The 19913-nt window shown below is 39.0% G+C and overlaps 2 protein-coding genes across 7 annotated transcripts; one reads left to right on the top strand and one right to left on the bottom strand.

Moving 5' to 3' along the window:
• Positions 1–833: 833 nt before the first annotated feature.
• chtopb (chromatin target of PRMT1b) lies at positions 834–7210 on the bottom strand. 6 transcript variants are annotated; one of them, XM_017457914.2, is made up of 6 exons: positions 7029–7210; positions 6013–6089; positions 5720–5867; positions 5007–5151; positions 2447–2545; positions 834–2067 (listed from the first exon to the last, which is right to left on the bottom strand). In XM_017457914.2, exons 1-6 carry the CDS (start codon positions 7074–7076, stop codon positions 1883–1885), a joined length of 702 nt encoding a protein of 233 aa, XP_017313403.1. In that variant the 5' UTR covers positions 7077–7210; the 3' UTR covers positions 834–1882. The 6 variants fall into 6 exon arrangements, with proteins under 6 accessions (XP_017313403.1, XP_017313573.1, XP_017313488.1 ...); XM_017458084.3 differs by having other exon boundaries at positions 834–2070; positions 7021–7207; XM_017457999.2 differs by having other exon boundaries at positions 834–2070; positions 7025–7207.
• Positions 7211–9396: 2186 nt separating this feature from the next.
• smad10b (SMAD family member 10b) lies at positions 9397–19866 on the top strand. Its single transcript, XM_017471854.3, has 12 exons — positions 9397–9539; positions 10091–10336; positions 11866–12040; positions 12457–12480; positions 13892–14086; positions 14627–14857; positions 15016–15120; positions 15229–15282; positions 15394–15577; positions 15787–15955; positions 18381–18519; positions 18688–19866. The coding sequence occupies exons 2-12, from the start codon at positions 10100–10102 to the stop codon at positions 18897–18899; spliced, it is 1725 nt and encodes a 574-aa protein (XP_017327343.1). The 5' UTR covers positions 9397–9539; positions 10091–10099; the 3' UTR covers positions 18900–19866.
• The last annotated feature ends 47 nt before the right edge of the window (positions 19867–19913 follow it).

Raw genomic sequence — 19913 nt, 5'->3', positions numbered from 1 at the left:
GTGAATTTTCAATAAAATTACATATTACTCATTCTAGGTCTCCCTCGTGTTTATTTCATGTCATTTTTATCCACAAGATTACTGTTCTCTTGGAGGAATTTTGGAAGGTCAGCCACTTCTGGGAATTTTCGCTACTGTACAGAGTTTTTCCATTTGGAAATAATGGCACTCACTGTGGTTCTTTGAAGTCCCAGAGCCTTTGAAATAGCTTTGTAACCCTTCCCAGACTGATTTGTTTCAATCACCTTCATCATTTCTGGAATTTCTTTCACCTTTGGCATAGAGTGTTACTGGGGAAGACCTTTCAACCAACTTCATTCAGTTGAAAAAGTTCTATTTAAGTGTTGATTTGAGGCCTGTTTGTGTCTAGTCCAGCTGAACCGCATTATGAATGCAGTTTCATAGATTTGGGGAATTAGTAACTATGGGGGAAAATACATTTTCACACAGGTAAAGTTGATATTGGATAACTTTTTTGCTTCAATAAATAAGACTATCATTTAAAAACTGTATTTTGTGTTTACTCAGATTACCTTTGTTTTATTTCTGAAACAATTTCGTATGAGATATATATTTTTTTCCACAGCACTGTATTTTAAATATGATGCAGTTTTACTCTAACTGAGGTAGGTTAAAATGTTTAGTTTATGGATGGGAACGTCTGCCTTTTTATAAGGTACCATCATATTTGCTTTTTTACCTTATTTTCTCTACATCAGTTTTATGGTGCATATAAATGATAGTTATTTTGATCTATTAATCTAAACCTTCACAATATCAGATTTTGATAGTTGTTTCTATGACAAAAATGCAATGAAACTTTACCAGTGGTGTCAAAAAAACACTTTTTATTTATTGAATAAACATTTATAAAATAAAGAACAATAGGAATGACATGGCAACAGTGTACACAAACTAGAGTTTTAAACAGTTAAGTAAATATGAACAAGCAGGTCTTTTTAAGCACAAAATGTCTCATTGCCATGATCTTCTGAAAGATTTTCAACTTGAAACAAAAGCAGTACCTTTAAATTGAACCAACTGATTCAACAGAAATAATGAGATGGAATTACATTTAATGTGATAACCAAACCGTCCCTCAAGAAAACAAGTTAAACAACTCTGAGGCAGAACCTGGCTCTTTTGTGCATTTACTGCATTAGCAATAAATAAAAATTACACTGCCTTCATCCTCTCGAACTGCTAGAAATGTTGCAATTTAGGGAATATTGTTTTAATTGTCCAAATATTTTCTCAAGTCTACATATGTGTAAAAGAAATTACTGAAATTATCAAAGGAATCTAACCAAATATATAAGGGATGCATTACAGATGGCTGTTTTACCATGACGCCAATAGAAGTGGCCACATTTTTTGGATATGAATTCTCTCAATATTTACAATTTCCGGGAGATAGAAATGTAATTGCAGACTTTCAAGCAAAATGTTGATCAGAGATGTATACACTTAATATAATCTTGCTCTGTATTTAGCTTACAAGAACATTCTTACAGAAGTTACAGACTTCTGTACAAATAGATGCAAGAACCAAAAATCTGAGGTCAAAAAAGGGGACATGGTTTTCTACAGGAATCACACATTAGCTTCTGTAACACTTCAGTAATTGAGATTTCCATATTTTCTTTTTATCATCATTTTCAGTCCACAAAGCATGCTACCATAAGTTTATTTAACGTAGATAAACTGGAATAATGCACCGCAATCTCCTAAAACAACGTCAACTCAACAATATTAAACCTTAATGAGACATGGTTAAGGATATTCTTATATGCTTGGAAATTATCAGTGCTTTTAACCCAGTCTCAGGTTTCTATGAAATGGGCTTTAAGTACAAAATTACCCTGTGGGGGTGATGGCTTCATTACAGTAGGTCTTCAGGGTCAACTTCTGCCATGTATGCATCCAGCTGGGCATCCAGTTGGCTCTTGGTCATGGACATGTAATCATCCAGCTGTGCATCCAGCTCCTCTCGAGTGGGGAGAGGGCGACTGTCTCGTCTAGCACTTTTTCCAGCCGAGTCACGGCCTACAAACAGCATGCCTCTACCTGCTGAGAAACAGTAAAGAGTTTACTGTATACATATAAGAATAAGAAAAATTCCTGCTGAAATGTGTGTGTTAAATTAATGATTTGAAAGATATAAGGTAGACAAATCCTGAATGCCAGGCAATGTTTTCTATGGTTTTCTCTGAACCAGAAAATAAATAAATAAATTATATTATATTATATTATATATATATAAAATTTGTACATATTTTACACAAATTTTTTTAAGTCACTGAAAGCTGACGAAGGCAAAAAATATACAGAACTTGATTACAATATTAATCTCACATACAATACTATAACAAAAAAAACAATATCTGAATGAATAGTGCATTCAGTGCATAGTGGCAGCATTTTGTAATGTTGTTAGATCTTTTACCTCTGCCTCGGAGAGCTCCTCTTAGTCCTCTACTTCGTGTAAGTCCTCCTCTGCTTATATGAGGTCCGGGCTGTTGTTGAATCAAGCTGCCATTTGTCCCTAGAATTTTGTAAAAATTTCTGAAGGATCAAAAATGTGCAAGAAAGGCCAAATACCTTTGCATAGTTAAGAGCTTAAAGGTCTGTTTTTTTTTTTTTTTTAATTACATGGCCTTTTCTAATCCTACAAGAACAATGACCCATGAATTAAAAAAAAAAAAAAATAAACATTTCTTATTTAATTGATCACAGTCATTTACCACTTTGTGTGATGCTATTCATACAGTCATGTAAAAAATAAGTACACCTCATGGAAATTGTTGGCTCTTTTTTTTTTTTTTTTTTTTTTTTTTTTTTTTACATATTTGGACAAGCAAACATTTGATTATCTTTGAAACAGTGCCTATTAATAAAGTTGGTGTACTTGAACAAAATAACGAGAAAAAAATAGCTTTTTCAATCTTTTATTGAACAGAAATATCAATAGATGTGATATTTTTCTGTGGAAAAAGTATGTACACCCTTGGCCTCAGAAGTTAGTATTGCCCCCATTAGCAGAAGAAAAAGTTTCTGTAAGCGTTGTGCATAATTGTCCACCAGTCTGACATCGGCTTTCTAGAATTTTTGACCACTCTTCCATGCAATATTCTTTCAGTTGCAAGATGTTTGAGGTTTTTCTTGCATGTACTGCCCATTTTAAATCCCCCTCAACATTTCAATAGGATTCAAATCCAGGCTTTGACTAGGCCATTCCATAACCCTCCATTTCTTCTTTTTGAGTCATTCCTTGGTGGATCTGCTAGTGTGCTTAGGATCATTATCTTGTTGAAAGGTAGACTTTTGGTTCAGCTTCATCTTTCAGACAGATGGCCTCACATTATCTTCAAGCACTCTTTGATATGATTCAGAATTCATAGTTAAATCAATGAATGCAAGCTGTCCAGTCCCTGAGACAGCAAAGCAACCCCAAATCATAACATTTCCACCACCATGTTTCACAGCTAGGTATGAGGTGCTTCTCCTGGAAAGCTGTCTTTGGACTGCACCAAACATATCTGCTGTTACTGTGGCCAAACAACTCTATCTTTGATTCATCTGCCCAGAGCACAATATTCCCAAAGGCCTGCTCTTTGTCTATATGCTAACTGGCAAACTGTAGGATTGCGCTAATGTTCTTTTTAGAGAGTAAAATTTCCTGGCACGCCTCCCATGCAAGTCAAATTTGTGCAATCTCTTTCTGATTGTAGAAGCATGCACTTTGACACTAACAGTTGCAACACTTACTAGCAGATCCTGTGATGAAATTTTGAGGTTGTTGGAGACCTCTTTTTGCATCAGACGGTCTGCTCTTGGGCTGAATTTGCTGGGACGGTCAGTCCTGGACTAATTTACAGTCGTTTGAAATCTGTGCAACTTGTTGATGATTTTCCTTACAGTGGAATGATGTATTTCAAATAATGTGGAGATCTTTTTAAATCCTTTGCCAGACTCCTAGGCATCCACAACCTTTTATTCTGAAGGCCTTACTGAACTCTTTAGATCTTGGCATGATAACACCACACACCTCAATAACAAAGGGAAAACCAGACACTAGATATGAGAGGGGTAGATATGAGAGGGGTATAAATAAGACAAGTTCCACCTGCACTCCCTAAGCAGCTTCTAATCACTGGCACACAATCTTGATCCAAATTTTATGGATTTGAAGGTGTGATAAATGTTGGGGTGTACTTACTTTTCCATGTGACTGATCTGGTTTTTTATTCATTTAAATTGAAAAATTACTACAAAATGTCAATTTTATGTGTCATTTGATAGTGTATCACTTTTTATTAATAGGCACTGTTTCAAAGAGGATCAAATGTTTGCTTGTCCATACATGTTTAAAAAAATAATAATTCCATGGGGTGTACTTATTTTTTCCACATGACTGTACATTTAATTATCCATGCCACTAGATAGCGGCTAAACGGTGATTCATACCGATTCATTCGTCTGTGAATCAGTGTTGGAGAAATCTACTGTCAAAAATAAAGTGCTAAGTAAAATACTTTTTTTCACAGATGGTGGAACAGCAAATAAGTTTAAGCTGTAAGTAAAACAATGAAGGCTTCAAGGAACAGACTAGAACAGATCAGCTAGCCTTTATGTACCAAACATTATAATTATATTAGCCATTATGGCTTAGACATCTACAATATTATTTTTTCTTTGTTGCACAGCAATAAGACACTTGTGGCAGAAGAAATGGTCTAGATTACACCACCATACCCTATGCAATATTTGTGGTTTCTTTGCTACATGTCGTAAAATGTTGTATAAAAGCTTATGTTCGGCTCATGCGTGCAACCAAATCACAACAGTGATGTTATTTGAGAAAACACTCTCCCGTTATAGCTTAAAGTTGTCAGACACACCAACATGATTTCAGTGAACACTAGAGGGCATTAGGGTAAAGACACTGAAAACAATGCTTGTGTACAGAAATAAATGTGCTTATGTGAACTTTCACTGCGACTCACATCTCTGTGACAAAGCTCCCCTCAGCAGTATGCTTCTTCCTCTTGGTCTTCTCCAGGATCTGGACATCCCACGCAAGCCTCCACTCATCATCGGCCTCCCAAGCCTTGCCTTGATGTTGCCCTTAAACTGATGCTGCTTCACACTCTAGAGGTGAAGGATTAAAAGATGCATTATTATGAACTCATTCAGAGCATGAAAAATCAACAGTAAAGAGAACAGGAACTGACACTCTTTCAGAACAGACTGGCATATCCTGTAATTTTGTGGTTATAGAAACAAACTCTACAAGTACTGTACAACATATCACACTATTTACAGAACACCATCAAGTGAGAAAATAACATGCAACTAAAATAACCAATGCAGACCGAAACTTCAACGTGACGCTTTATTTATCTAGTTACATTTCCATAAATGCTTTCATTCCTTCAGTTTCAGTAGCCAATTTATCCCAGTCAGGGTTGAACAAGGCAAGATACACCCTGTATGGGACGATAATCCGTTACAGGGCACCATGCACATGCACGGTTTTGTGAAGCTAATCCACTTACTGGCGTGTTTTTTGGACAGTGGAAGGAAACCCACACGAACACAAGGAGAACATACACAGAAAAACCACAAAAACAGTAACCCAAGCTCAGGATCGAACCCTGGACCCTGTAGCGGTGAGGCATTCAGGTATTTTGTTGCAAAATTAGTGAGATAAATTCACCAATTTGTTCTGAAGGGCAGCCAGAACTGAAGGACGGTTGGCCATTTGCTGAGCCAGGCGCTGGTTCTTCACTGAAGCGGTCATCTTCTGGGGTACAGTGTCCCTGATGTCCACCAGAGGAACCTGCTGATGCAACATCATGGTGAAGCTACAGAAACGCAAGACAGGAAAGGGAGTGAGAACAGCACTAAAACAACCCCCTGACACACTGTTTTTTGGCTTTTACCTCCCCTTTTAACAAAAGTTAATTTGACACAAGCTTTGCCTAAGCAAACATTGGTTTCTCTTCTTACCGCTCATCTAGTGACAGAGATGTGGTGCTGTTCAGCAAGATCTGGGTGGATGGTGCATTCATCTTTAACAACCCACTCTGTAATGTGCAAAAAACATTACGCAACATTAGTTATTATAAACTCTAATAAAACTGTGCAAATTGAGAATCTGGATTAATTGACATTTTCTGTATACTGCCATACGAGCAAACTAATCAAACCCCAAACACCATGAGTCTACCTGACTTGTTTATATTTATTTATATATATATATATATATATATATATATATATATATATATTTATTTATTTATATATATATATATATATATATATATATATATATATATATATATATATATATATATATAAAAACAGAAATAATAAAATACAATTTCATGCCACAATAGTAAACGTTTTGAGCTTGATTGATATATAATAGATAACACGTGTAAGGGAGAAATGCTCCAAATTAGCAAGCAGCTTTGGTTTGTAGCAGATAATCAGCTATTGTAATTGAACCGCATTGCTCACAATGTCTGACGGTTTACATTACTCAGACAGCTAAATATAATATAGTCCCCCAGTGAATACTATTAAAGTCTGTCTTTCAGTAAAAGTAATAGCTGTGTGTATATATCACATTCATTTCACTCGTATTAGTTGTGAAATTAGCTAACTATACAAATCTGTCCAGAGTGATATAGCTAGCTAACGTCCACTCTGTTACATTTGCAAAATGTTTCTTACAATAAACTAGATGTTAAAGTTATATAATGTAATACTATAGATGGATATATATTAGTTACCAAATGTTTAGCTGTAGAAACGCTAACAAATTTAACAACCGGCTCGGAGATATTGATTAGGAGAGACTGAAGCAGGTGATAGAGATTTATATTTTGTCGCCTGGTTCAAACCTTTTCTCTACACTCTGCTCTTGGGTCTCTGGCCCACAGTCCTCATGTAACCGCTTAAAAAAAAAAAAAAACAGTTTGCATACTTTACAAACATATATATTTTACTCACTCACTTACAAACTTTGCAAGTGTGTCTTTGTAGGCTTTGGGAGTCACTGGCAGCATACTACAGTCCTAATGAGGAAAAGGACGCGTTAGATTTTGTCGATATGCGAGTAAATTTTCCAGTTATGTTCATTTCAGGCCAATTCCACGTCGCCCTCTAGTGTTCCCTCCGTGTACCACAGGTCAAACTTCATTGAAGTGGCTTAGAATCTTTCACTGTTATTTCATCCTCGCCGAGAAAATGTGGTGGTCTTATAGGTTTAGTACTTCCGGTTAGTTCTAGTGTGGTCACTGCACAGCAAAAAAAACATTTAATTCAACAATATATCTGTTAAAAGAAGAAGCATTTTTAATACGTAATTAATTATTTTCTTGTGCTCTCTGTTTTTGATGTTAAATTCAGGGCCCGTTCCTCTCCAACCACACATGAACCAGTGCATGGAGTACTGATTGCCCTGTCTGCAACAAAATATATGGAAAATAAAGTGCATATATTACACATTATACATTATACATTACACTTTCATTCTTAGTCTTTGAGGAGCCTAAGTGCTTTGCAGAAAGCAATCTACAGTAATCTTAGGCAACTGATTTCTTTCCACAAAATCGTCCACCTCTTTATCAAGTCCTGAATCAATGGCCAGTAGTGACATACAGAGTTTGTTTTTAATCCAACATATTAGGGAAAATTAATATTCTCTGGCTTGTTTATTCTTTTATAGTTATTTTTATCACCACACTTAGTGTGTGTTATATTCAAGATTTTTCATCTGCTTATCTCAAGTTTAAAACAGTTATTGACCTACTGCTTATTAGTTTCAAAAACACACACACCAGTTACATTTCTGAAATTATTTCCTGTGATTTTTTATATTCATTGGTATGTGTATGGTGCTGTGCATGACATTGTTATGGCCTAATCATTCACTTCATGTTTATGCTCATGGAGGGTCCCCTAGGGGCCAGGGGCCATGTTTATAATTTTAGAGGGTCCCCTAGGGGCCGGGGTCCATGTTTATGATTGTAGAGGGTCCCCTAGGGGCCAGGGGCCATGTTTATGCTAGTGGAGGGTCCCCTAGGGGCCAGTGGCTGTATTTATGATCGTAGAGTGTCCCCTAGGGGCCAGGGGCCAAGTTTACGCTAGTGAAGGGTCCCCTAGAGGCCAGTGGCCATATTTATGATCGTAGAGTGTCCCCTAGGGGCCAGGGGCCAAGTTTACACTAGTGAAGGGTCCCCTAGAGGCCAGTGGCCTTATTTATGATCGTAGAGTGTCCCCTAGGGGCCAGGGGCCATGTTTATGCTAGTGGAGGGTCCCCTAGAGGCCAGTGGCCATATTTATGATCGTAGAGTGTCCCCTAGGGGCCAGGGGCCAAGTTTACGCTAGTGAAGAGTCCCCTAGAGGCCAGTGGCCATATTTATGATCGTAGAGTGTCCCCTAGGGGCCAGGGGCCATGTTTATGCTAGTGGAGGGTCCCCTAGAGGCCAGTGGCCTTATTTATGTTCGTAGAGTGTCCCCTAGGGGCCAGGGGCCAAGTTTACACTAGTGAAGGGTCCCCTAGAGGCCAGTGGCCTTATTTATGATAGTAGAGTGTCCCCTAGGGGCCAGGGGCCATGTTTATGCTAGTGAAGGGTCCCCTAGAGGCCAGGGTCCATGTGGATGAAAAATTAGAATGATTCTTCTTGTTATTTTTTATGGACTAAGATTTATGAAATTGGAAATGTGGATTTAAAATCTGAATTTGAATATTATTATTTTGAATTCATATCATTCATTCGGAAATTGTTTTTCGTGTTTTGAAAAACAAGTGCTTTGTCCAAAATGTAATAGAATTTTTTTTCTCAGGCTAAAAAAAATTAAAACCTGATGAAATAAGGAAAAAAAAGGGGGACAATGAAGTCGTTTGAGAAATGTGCTTATTTGTGTGCACCCCCCCCCCCCCCCCCCCCCCCGAGAAAGAGCTGGACGTTTTCTCTCACAGCCTATTTCTGATGATTGAATTTAAGCTCATTCATGAACGACTGAAGCCTACCATGAACTAATTTAACAATGAAGCATTAACTTCACTGCTGATAAAAAGTCACAGATAGGGATTTAACTGTTGGCTGCACACTGTTTTCACTATAGTCTTCATTAGGCTTCTAGGCTATCGGATCGTGACACATCTCAAACTACACTATGTCTGAAAAAGTATATATTATTAGGGTTTTGCGTCAGTGATGCACTCAATCCTAATGAAATTTTGAGTGAGACAGACAGACACCAACGTCACTGTTGGCTGTGATTCTGTGCAGTCTGTCTGGCTGAGAAGAGTGTAGTGATTGGCTGGATTCACCATAAGCCCCTCCCCTTCTCTCTCTCTCTCTTTCTCTTTCTCTCTCTCTCTCTCTCTCTGGGAGCGGCAGGATGTGAGAAGGAGGGCGCGAGACAGATAAACAGAGAGACACGCAGAACTTCAGTGGAGGGACAGAGGAGGAGACAGCAACAAATCCAGGAACATTTATACACGTGACTCCTCGAAACCTGTAAGCGCACTTTTATTTCACTTAATCTTATACTCGAAGTGTCTGCAGTTCGTTTTCTGTGTTTCTAAAAGGATTATGCGTTGAGGAATGTAACTGAAATGTTTCTCTACATTAATAACTGATCGAATTGTGTCTGGACCAGAGCACTGCATAGGCTCTTGCATGTAATAAGTGTGATTAAATTAACTGACTTGCATTTGCTTGTAGTTTATAATAACAGTTAGCTTTATTCACACTCAAAGCATGTGGAAAAGTTCAGAAGTCAAAAGCTATGTGAAGTTGATCTCAAGGTTTACCCATGTGAACTAGTGTCATTCGTGCTTATCTGACATACTAAGACATACTAAGCAAACTTCATACACATGGTAGACCTCATGATAGTGTTTCATTACTCTTAATGAAATCTTCATCATCTTCTACTAGTGTTTTAGAGGACCTTCCAGGTTACCTGATGTTAGCTCAGATATGCGCCGCTTTGTTTTGAGTCTCACAAAGTATTTTTGAATGACACTTTTTCATTTGTTCCCTCTCTTCCTCTATCCCTTATCTAGGGCACGAGTATGTCTGTGAACTCTCCCAGTAGCAGCGATGCATGTTTGAGCATCGTTCACAGTCTGATGTGCCACCGGCAGGGTGGCGAGAACGAGGGCTTTGCCAAGCGTGCCATCGAGAGCCTTGTGAAGAAACTAAAAGAGAAGAAGGACGAGCTTGATTCTCTTATAACCGCCATCACCACTAACGGTGTCCACCCCAGCAAATGTGTCACCATCCAGAGGACGCTGGACGGCAGGCTGCAGGTCTGAGCACTAACAATGATGAAATGGCCCTTTTCGAGTGAAAAAAGTTTCTATATATGTGTTTTCCCATATCGTTGTTTATAGTATAGATGGAACTTTCTTACACACTGTTATGTGTGTATTATAATTCACCCAAGGACAGATTACTCTTTGATCTAGTCCACTGGGGAACATTGTGAAACGCCACAGTGATGTAATCCTTTGCTGTGTGACTGATATGCCACTCTCTCTGTGTTTAGGCTGGACTCAGTCTGATCAGCAGTGTCAGTGATAACAGCAGTTACTGCTGTGAACTTAATGGCGCTCTCATAAAGCTTCAAAAAACTTCACACGTATTAGCTTTGCTCTTGCCAGTAGACTAGATGCATGCCAAGATCTCCACAAGACAAGAGACTCTCAAGTGGGAATTTTCTGACAGACAAGACAGAACACCAGTTCTGTTCAGAATTACTGTTGTGGCCCGTTTCTGTCAGCAGCTCACCATTTTGTTATCCTGACATGTATATGGTTGTTGTGTACTCTTGGCTGATGAAGAAACAACTAGAGAAGAGAGACTGAGAGTTCCCTTCCCCTCCCCCAGTTGCAGACAGAGCGAGGGAACGAGAGAGCAGGAGAAGGAGGGGTGGAGGGAGAGAGGGTTGTTTTGTCTGAGACACAGGAAAGGGGCAGGGTTAAGTTAAGGCCTGTCTGTCTCTCTGTCTCGGAGTGTGCGTGTGTGTGTGTGTGTGTGTGTGTGTGTGTGTGTGGGCGTGTCTAAGAGTGTCAGAATTTGAAGTATGTACACAATCTACACAAGTTTTAAGCATGTGTTCACAGTATATCTGTGCTATATTTCAGGCAGTGTGTTTATTTAAGATGTGTTGGCCCAGTTCTAAACCCTCATCGTTGTGTGTGTGTTTGTGTGTGTGTGTGTGTGTGTGTGTGTGAGAGAGAGAGAGAGATTAGGAAGAGTACGTTACTCTTTGTGGAAGGTAGGCAAACAACATAAGTTTTGAAGTAAATAACAAACTCTGTTTGGAAGTTAACCTCACTTGGTTGGGACCAGATGGTTAGAATCGAAAGTTAGCTCTCGTTTAGTCTTTACTATTTGGGACAAATACTGATACACACAATGCATTATCTCTCTTAGCTTGTCCTTCACAAGCTAAGAGAAGGCTATAGGAAAGGCTGAATCACGCTGAATCATGCAGTGTCTAAGCTGGAGGCTGTGTATGAACTCCGTGTGAGCTGTATAGATGTTCTCTGTCAGGATTCAGGCTCTGTTTTTACTTTACCAGCCATATTTTGTTGGTTTATAGCCCTTTGTGCCTTTCACACTTAATTCTTTTTCTTTATGAGAGTCAGGATGTTCAGAATGTGACAGGGAAATGTTTTTATTATGGCACATTCCTTTTGCTGCTCTTCTTTTCATACCTGCCACTCCATTACCCTTGCAGTTACAAACCTGTTGGGTTTCCTCTTGTTGGTTTTCTTCCCCATGCACTTTGTCATAACAATAACAGCCCCCCCCCATTGGTATATCTCTGTAGGTAGCAGGGCGAAAAGGCTTTCCTCATGTCATCTACGCTCGACTGTGGCGTTGGCCAGACCTCCACAAAAACGAGCTCAAACATGTCAAGTTCTGCCAGTATGCCTTCGATCTCAAGTACGACAATGTATGTGTCAACCCCTATCACTATGAACGGGTGGTGTCTCCAGGCATCGGTATGTGTGCGGTCCTCATTTTTAAAAAAACCCCCATAGAAATAGGAAAGTATGACTAATACACTAAGAGAAGAACGTCAGATGCATTACAAGGCTTTAATGGAATTTGTAGAATTTTGTACACTTTATATACCAACCATGGTTCAACAGTTCTTCGCCTCAGGTTTCTGTCTTACTCTAATGGTGTAAAGATAGACCACGTATACTGTATGTAAAGAAAGAAATTTCAGAATGATGCAAATTATATGAAGACAATATAAAGGCAAAACAATTACACCAAATTCTCATAGCAGAATATAGACACAATGTTCAGTAAAATCCAGTCAGTGTGTTACCATAGTAATAATATGGCCAGATGACCTTTCTACAGCTAAAGTGTTTTTGCTGTTTCTGCTTCTGCTTTCTCCCAAATACAGTTGGACTAAGCTTGCAGACCACAGGTAAGAAAGCCAAACAAAGATTCACTTGTGTTTTCTGTGTCCGTTTGCTATCACATATCTGAATGCTGCAGAATGTTTTGTGTGTGTACAAGAGGTAGTTTGCATCCTTATCAATAAGCTTCATAGTTCTGTTAGTCTCAGCTTGTTTTTACTTATATTATGCAAATGTTTTCATATTTTATGACAAGTAAGCTATTGGAACAGCTGCATGAGCAGATCTGTAGACTATTCTTTTCCAAATCAGATGGGTAAGGCACAGAAGGTCTATGCAAGTATTCCAGAAACTGTATATGAAGTGACACTGACACATGAAGCCGTTTGTAGTCACACAATAAACCTGAGAGATTTTTCACAAAGCTAGCTTATAAAATCCAGGCCTATTAAATTGCCTTTCTTAAATGAATCAGGCAGGTGTCTGTAGGTTCCAATAACAAAATTGGAAATTGGTGTGGGCTTCCAGTAATTATAGAATCTATAGTAATCTCCGTGGGAAATGCTGGAGGATCACTCTTGTCGCAAAGTAATCTGGGACCGGTTGCTAAAATGCCTTACACTTTGTACACACTCCCTACTACACCCGATTTTACATTTGTGGCTAATAATAACAGGATGTCCCAACTGTCTCCATACATAAGGGACTGTCAGTGGATGTTCGTGGACGTCCACTTCTCGGTTGGTCCGCAACACTTCCAGTCTTTTTGAATTTGTTAATAAGTTTGGAAACAGTGTCATGTGTGTGATGTGCCTGCCATGTTTCCTGTTAAAGTCCATTGCAACCAGGTGAGAGTTTCCTAATCCAGCCACGAGAATGATTACAATATGTTCTTCTTCTGTCAAAGGCACTCTTAAAGGATATCTGAAAAAATAAATAAATTACATTTTTATATATATAATATATATATTTCCATTATGTATGGAGACTTTTGGGACCCCCCTGTAGATTTCCTGTATGCATTTAAGTTACTGGTTTAGTTATTCTATCTATATCCAAGTATTAAAAACTGGATTAGAAACTTATAATATGTAGACTACTTGTTAAAAATTAATTACATCCCAATATTAAAGCTTGCTAGGATATGCATGATATGTGTGAGGTTGGCAGTTATTTTTTTACCCAGTGGTGTGGCAGAATGTTCCTGAGTATATGTATGATTTTCTATATCTACAGATATCTTTTAGGTTGGTGGAACCAAGACATAATGTGACTTATCTAATAGAACTGATCACATTAAGTTGACACATTGCAGGTTTCTCCAAAAGCATATGCTGCTATCGTATCAGAGTTGGGCTTGTTAAAATAAGCTGGGCTTATTTAGTTAGTTCACTTAGTGGAATACCCTGCTGACCCCAGGCCATACTAAGACAAAGATTCCCATAATTTTTACATACTGCCGTTTCTTGCCCTCCACAGCCAGGCCGATAAAGGAAGAGTATATCCATGACTGTATCCAGATGGACGGTCCACCCAGAATGCCCCCCCAGCAGGACCATCATGCCCCAGAGCACTACAGCCAACAGCTACCCCCACTCCAGCTGCCCCCAGAGCCCCATCGTCATGCCCCTCCATCAGTAACCCTCTACCCGAGCCTGCCCCTTTCACCACCTTGTAAGTGCCACTAATAAATCATACAACCTTGCAATCATGACAACATAATTAGTTTAAATACAGTTGGGCATAGTAAATAAACTTTCGAAATGACTTATCATGGAATATGTATTTTTAAAGTAGGGAAAAATAAAGTTGTGGGATTCTTTACAGTTTTTTTCTTCACATTGATTTTTTTTCCCATGAAGACAACACTCTTCAAATCTGTCCTTTCTATTCACATTTCATAAAAGAGCCTGTATTATCTTTTTTTTGGTAATATTTTAATATATCACCAGTAACATTAAGAATTAATAAATAAAAAGCTGAACATGTTTGTTTAATGGGACCTGTCTCATCATTGTAGTTTAATTATCAGGATGTCAGTGAAATATTGAAATAAGGTGAGTTTATATATATATATATATATATATATATATATATATATATATATATATATATATATATATATATATATATATATATATATATATATATATATATATAAAATTTGCCTTTGTGTAAGAAGAATATTAATGCTTATTCTCTGTCTTTGTGTAGCAAGTAGCTCCAGAATGTCCCTGCAAGGTAGCCATTCAGAGGGCCTACTGCAGATCGCCTCTGCTCAAAGCAGGGCTTTGGCATCCTGTTCTCCCCCCACCACTCCTACACACACACCAACAAAAACAACAACACACAGCCAGACCCCAGGCCAGCAACCTGATGCAGATCGCTGCAGTCAGGGTGACTACGGCACCTCCAAACAGACCCAGGCACAGACCTCCTACCACAGTGAGTAATGGCAATGGAGTCTTAATTTTGGAAATAAATAAACTGTAAACTCTGTTTATGAATTTTAACATATGGGCAAAGCTCAAATTAGATCTTTGCTCATATCAGGCCTGTTCTAGATAATATATTAAAATAGTATAAATTCTCCAACGTCACAGCAACAACTTGGACAGGCACGAGCACTGCATCCTACACACCTATGGGGTCCCAGCAGAATGGGCGGAGTCACCAGCAGGGTCCTCCCCACCACACTGGTCATTTCTGTATGTCAATCTCTTGTTTCATTTAATCCTTCTGTAATCTAAAAATGTTTATGTAGACGCAATCTTTATTCGGTTATAATCTAATTTGCTATTTATAATTCTCGCCAGGGTCTCAACATCACACTCCCACCTCCTACCCTCAGCCAGTCTCCAACCATCCAGGTACATTAAACTGTACATACACACATACTTCAAATTTGATGTCATTCTTATTTCTAACGGAATTTAGTAAGAATGTTTTTTTTTTTTTTTCTTCCTCATGTATACCTCAAGGTCCAGAGTTCTGGTGCTCAATCTCATACTTTGAGATGGATATCCAGGTGGGGGAGATGTTTAAGGTCCTGGCTAACTGCCCGCTGGTAACTATAGACGGCTATGTGGATCCATCCGGAGGAGACCGCTTCTGTCTGGGGCAACTGAGCAATGTGCATCGCACAGATGCCAGTGAGAGAGCACGGTGAGCATGTGTAGTTAAAAAATACTGTGTCCTTGCATGGAACTGCATGTGCACACATTTTCAAATCTTCATTATGTTTTTTTTTTCTTCATTTTCTTGAATTGTTTGCTGAACTTCACACTTGGACTATGCCACCAAGTATTTCTACCATAGCTGACTGAATTGTTTTCTTCTTTTTCTGCCCATGCTGGGTCTCGGTCCTGTCTCAGGCTCCACATTGGTAAAGGTGTGCAGCTAGAGTGTCGTGGAGAGGGAGACGTGTGGATGCGATGTCTAAGTGACCATGCTGTCTTTGTACAGAGCTACTATCTGGACAGGGAGGCAGGAAGAGCACCAGGGGATGCTGTGCACAAAATCTACCCAGGAGCTTATGTCAAAGTAAAAACATCACTGCATCAAACACAGATATGAACAAAAATGTTGCCATTATTGGACAAGGTTTAATTTACGACTTTAACCATGGTATTATTGTTGATGCCATGGCCCATGTGACATCTGTTGAAGTGAGGAAAATAAGGAAATGGAGCTCGTCTACACGTTTGATTGAATGCCACTATAGAATTTATTTAAATTTTTCTCTTTTCTCAGTACAATTTTTTAGTATAAAAGGTAAAACCATAATGATGAAACAAAAGCAATACAAACAGTTCACTGCCTGTCTCAAGTTTAAGTGCTTGAGCTGTGTCAGCTCCGTCAGCCCTGTATTTCTTTGGTTCATACTCATTACCTGCCAGTTCAACCTGCCTCCTTTTTTCATTCACAGCTGACTCTGGACCATACCTCTACTGCCAGGTCATGTTTTGACAACGGCTGTTACACCATTAGAGCTGCAACAACTAATCGATAAAATCAATAATAATCGATTATGAAAATCGTTGTCAACGAATCACGTTATCGATTAGTCAGTCTGCGCGTGGCACAGGGCACGAAAACACGCATTGGAGAGTAAATGCATTTACACTATGCACTGTGTACTCTACAGTCTAGTGTATGGATATTAGAAAGGTAGTATCGTCTAAAATGGAACACTAGCGGTTTTTTTACTAACCGGCAGTATAAGCCGCTTCTTAGTCGACGACGCATGACGTCATGCGCAGTAATGCGATGCCGCGGAGAACAAACTTTATAAAGCGGAGCTTGTGTAGCATTGAAGCACGACAGTGATGCACGAGCACAAAGTTATGTTTATATCCAAAATGCTCCACTGTGTGCAAGGGGTTGGGGAAACTGGTGCGAGTTGCTTAAAAGGTTTAGTTTAATTTAAGTTTATTGTCATTATATGTTGTATTTGCGCACTTGCAGTGTAACTTCTGTAGTTTATTATAACGGAAGTGATCTGTTAGTAATGAGGCCGCGTTGCTCCTCACTCGCAATGTAGATGCAGTAATGCACAGTTTAGCGCAAGTAAGATCTGTAATGTCTAATTAAAACACTATGATAAAGTAAAAAATATGTCTAAAGTCTGTGAGTAACGGAAACCACCAGGTGCAGTGAAAGTGAGATTTTATTATTCATTTAGTTGACTTTAGTTTAATTCATTGCTTTTTGTGCATCCATAGAAAGTAATTAATGAATACTATTCTATAATATAAACAATCAGTTTGTGGATTTTATTTTCAATAAAGAAAAAATGGTACTGAAAGTTTGTCGTCGTCCCCCCCCCCATCTGATTAACCGATTAATCGCAAAACAATCGGCCAACTAATCGATTATGAAAATAATCATTAGTTGCAGCCCTATATACACCATTAACTGTTTTCAGTAGCTACTTCTTTCACCTTGTACACTTTACTTTGAAACCTTTTGCAGTATAGTATGCTGCATTTGGGTGTTAAGGTTTGAACAGGTAAAAGGTAAAACAGTTCTGTTTACTGCCAATCAGGAGTTTCACATGTTGTCCATGTGGGGTTTGTGTGGGTTCTCTTGTATCCAACCATCCCCCAATAACATTTCTGTAGCTGAAATGTTTATGCTAAAATGCCCCTAGGTGTTAGTTTGTGCAGTGGTTCCTGTGATGGGCTGGCATCCCAAACAGTGTTTATTCCTGCCTAAAATCCAGTGTTCCTGGGATAGGATCCGGATCTCCATAACTCTAAATGGGATAAAGTTACTGATGATGAATGAATTAAATCATTATTACATTATCAGCCAGTTTGAATATCAAATGGTTTCACCTACTACAGCATTAGAAGCACTTTGCTTGCTACAAGTCTCTGAAACTGAACTGGAGGAATGAACGCCATTCTTTTAAAAGATATTCCCTGAATTGTTGTTTTGAAGGTGCCAGTAGAGAGCACTGTCTAACAGATTGCTCCAATATCTCTTGTACATCTCCACAGATCTGGTGATTGTGAAGGCTATATCGTTTAGGATTTTTCATGCTCATCAATCTATTCAGTGTGCTCTCATGCCCAGTGGATGGGGGCGGGGTCTTTCAGGAAGAGACCACTTCCATCAGGATAGAAAAGTTTCAACATAGGTTAAACTGTGATCAGTCAGAAATAAATTTTTGTTGATTTCTAATGTCCCTTCCCTCTAGGAGGACAAATACCAGCAAAATGCCTGGCCTAAACAGAGCCATGGGTTTTTCCATTAATTTGTCACCAATTTGTCCAGTATGGTATGAGTAGACATGGTACAATGTGCCTATGTTCATTGTGGTAATAGAGTCAGGTATGAGTCATTTACAGTAAATTGTTTAGGAAATTAATCTGTAAAACAAACATACCATGACACACATTTACTGTCATTTCTGTTCTTTCTGTCCCCCAATCTTTTTTTCCCTCATTCTCTCTCTGTCCAGGTCTTTGACCTGCGTCAATGCCATAGGCAAATGCAGCAGCAAGCAGCAACTGCACAGGCAGCTGCAGCTGCACAGGCTGCAGCAGTGGCCGGAAATATTCCAGGACCCGGCAGTGTGGGGGGAATCGCCCCTGCCATCGGTGAGTCTATGCCTTTGTGTTAAATTTGGCATATATTAATTGCCATGTAAGACATAATTCATTGTTCTACTAATCACATTAATTTACCATAATGACTAATGGGTACGCTTATATTTACTGGTCTATTTATTCAGAAGTATTTGTCTGCATTGTTCTGTCTCTACTTAGGTTTCTCTGCTGCAGCGGGCATAGGAGTTGATGATTTGCGTCGACTGTGTATATTGCGTCTGAGCTTTGTGAAGGGCTGGGGCCCGGATTACCCACGCCAGAGCATCAAACAAACCCCATGCTGGATAGAGGTGCATCTCCACCGGGCATTGCAGCTGCTGGATGAGGTGTTACACACCATGCCCCTCGCTGAGCCCAGCCCTGCCAACTGACCTGGTAACAGAGCTTAATCAAACACAGCATCTCACAAGAATCCACAACAGGGAACTATGGAGGAGAGATGGAGAGATGATGATATGCTCCATAGCTTCTCCCACATACACAGCATGCCCAAGTGAACAGACAGTGACTCATGGAAGGAGGCAGACACTTACACAAGCTTTCCGTTGCCATGGCCAGCAGACTGAGTGGACCTCTGCGCTGACCAGTGTATAGTCCAATCATAAGATTGTTGACTCACATGGAAATAAAGACCAGAGAAAGATGGCACAAGTGAACAGGAGGCCCTGGAATTGGTGAAGAGTTGAGCAACGCTCGCTTCAAGAGAAATCTGCGTGTCGTCCTAAAAAGAACTAACGTGTTCTGTTATTCCTGGCCCAGGATATGATTTGAAATGCTGATTTATTCTGTAAGAGCAGTGATACCACAAACACCAATCTCGGCTAAATCTCGGTAATGGACAGACAATCATTTGAAACTTTTTGTTACAATGTGTTTTTGTAACCGTGGGGTAGTATTTTATCCAAAAGGTTTTTGTAAAACCAAACCAAAGCAACAAATCCTAAATAATTTGAGCAAATTATTTCATTGTTTATAATCCTAGTGATGTATTTATAGCATTTTATATGCTGCAATACCAAAAAGGTAGCTTCTTTCGAGTGAATAGAAAATGGCAACCCTGAGTAAGCAAAGCACAAGGATTTCCTCATGTTTTCCTCAACTTGTCTTGCGCATTAAGTGCGAGATCTTTGATTACTTCTGGGAGTAGAGTATGCGGCACCTCATTTCATGCTGCAACCTTTTCTCATCATGAAGACTGTTTTACAGTAACTTTTAGGTGTTTCTTTCTGTTCCACCCCTCCTCCCAACTTTTTGTGCCTTATTACCAATGAATACATGCTGTACCTTTTTTTTTTCTTTTCTTTTCTTTTCTCTTAAATATAAATCTATGCAAAATCATTTTTTAAGTTTATTACTGAGCCCATTTGTTTTTCACATCCAGACTG

Source organism: Ictalurus punctatus, chromosome 1 (assembly GCF_001660625.3).
Source record: "Ictalurus punctatus breed USDA103 chromosome 1, Coco_2.0, whole genome shotgun sequence".
Lineage (NCBI taxonomy): Eukaryota > Metazoa > Chordata > Actinopteri > Siluriformes > Ictaluridae > Ictalurus > Ictalurus punctatus.
Note: the sequence above shows the minus strand (reverse complement) of the source record. Positions and strands in the feature narration are given on the sequence as shown.

What these genes read in the sequence shown, in the direction of transcription:
- chtopb (XM_017457829.3), bottom strand. Translation starts at nt 7,076, where the DNA reads ATGCTGCCAGTGACTCCCAAAGCCTACAAAGACACACTTGCAAAGTTT. An exon ending in CTGCCCTTCAGAACAAATTG is followed by an intron (nt 5,152 to 5,719) that starts GTGAATTTATCT and finishes CTTCACCTCTAG; the next exon opens with AGTGTGAAGCAGCATCAGTT. An exon ending in GGGAGCTTTGTCACAGAGAT is followed by an intron (nt 2,546 to 5,006) that starts GTGAGTCGCAGT and finishes ACAAAATTCTAG; the next exon opens with GGACAAATGGCAGCTTGATT.
- smad10b (XM_017471854.3), top strand. Translation starts at nt 10,100, where the DNA reads ATGTCTGTGAACTCTCCCAGTAGCAGCGATGCATGTTTGAGCATCGTT. An exon ending in GCCAGTCTCCAACCATCCAG is followed by an intron (nt 15,283 to 15,393) that starts GTACATTAAACT and finishes GTATACCTCAAG; the next exon opens with GTCCAGAGTTCTGGTGCTCA. An exon ending in GATGCCAGTGAGAGAGCACG is followed by an intron (nt 15,578 to 15,786) that starts GTGAGCATGTGT and finishes GTCCTGTCTCAG; the next exon opens with GCTCCACATTGGTAAAGGTG.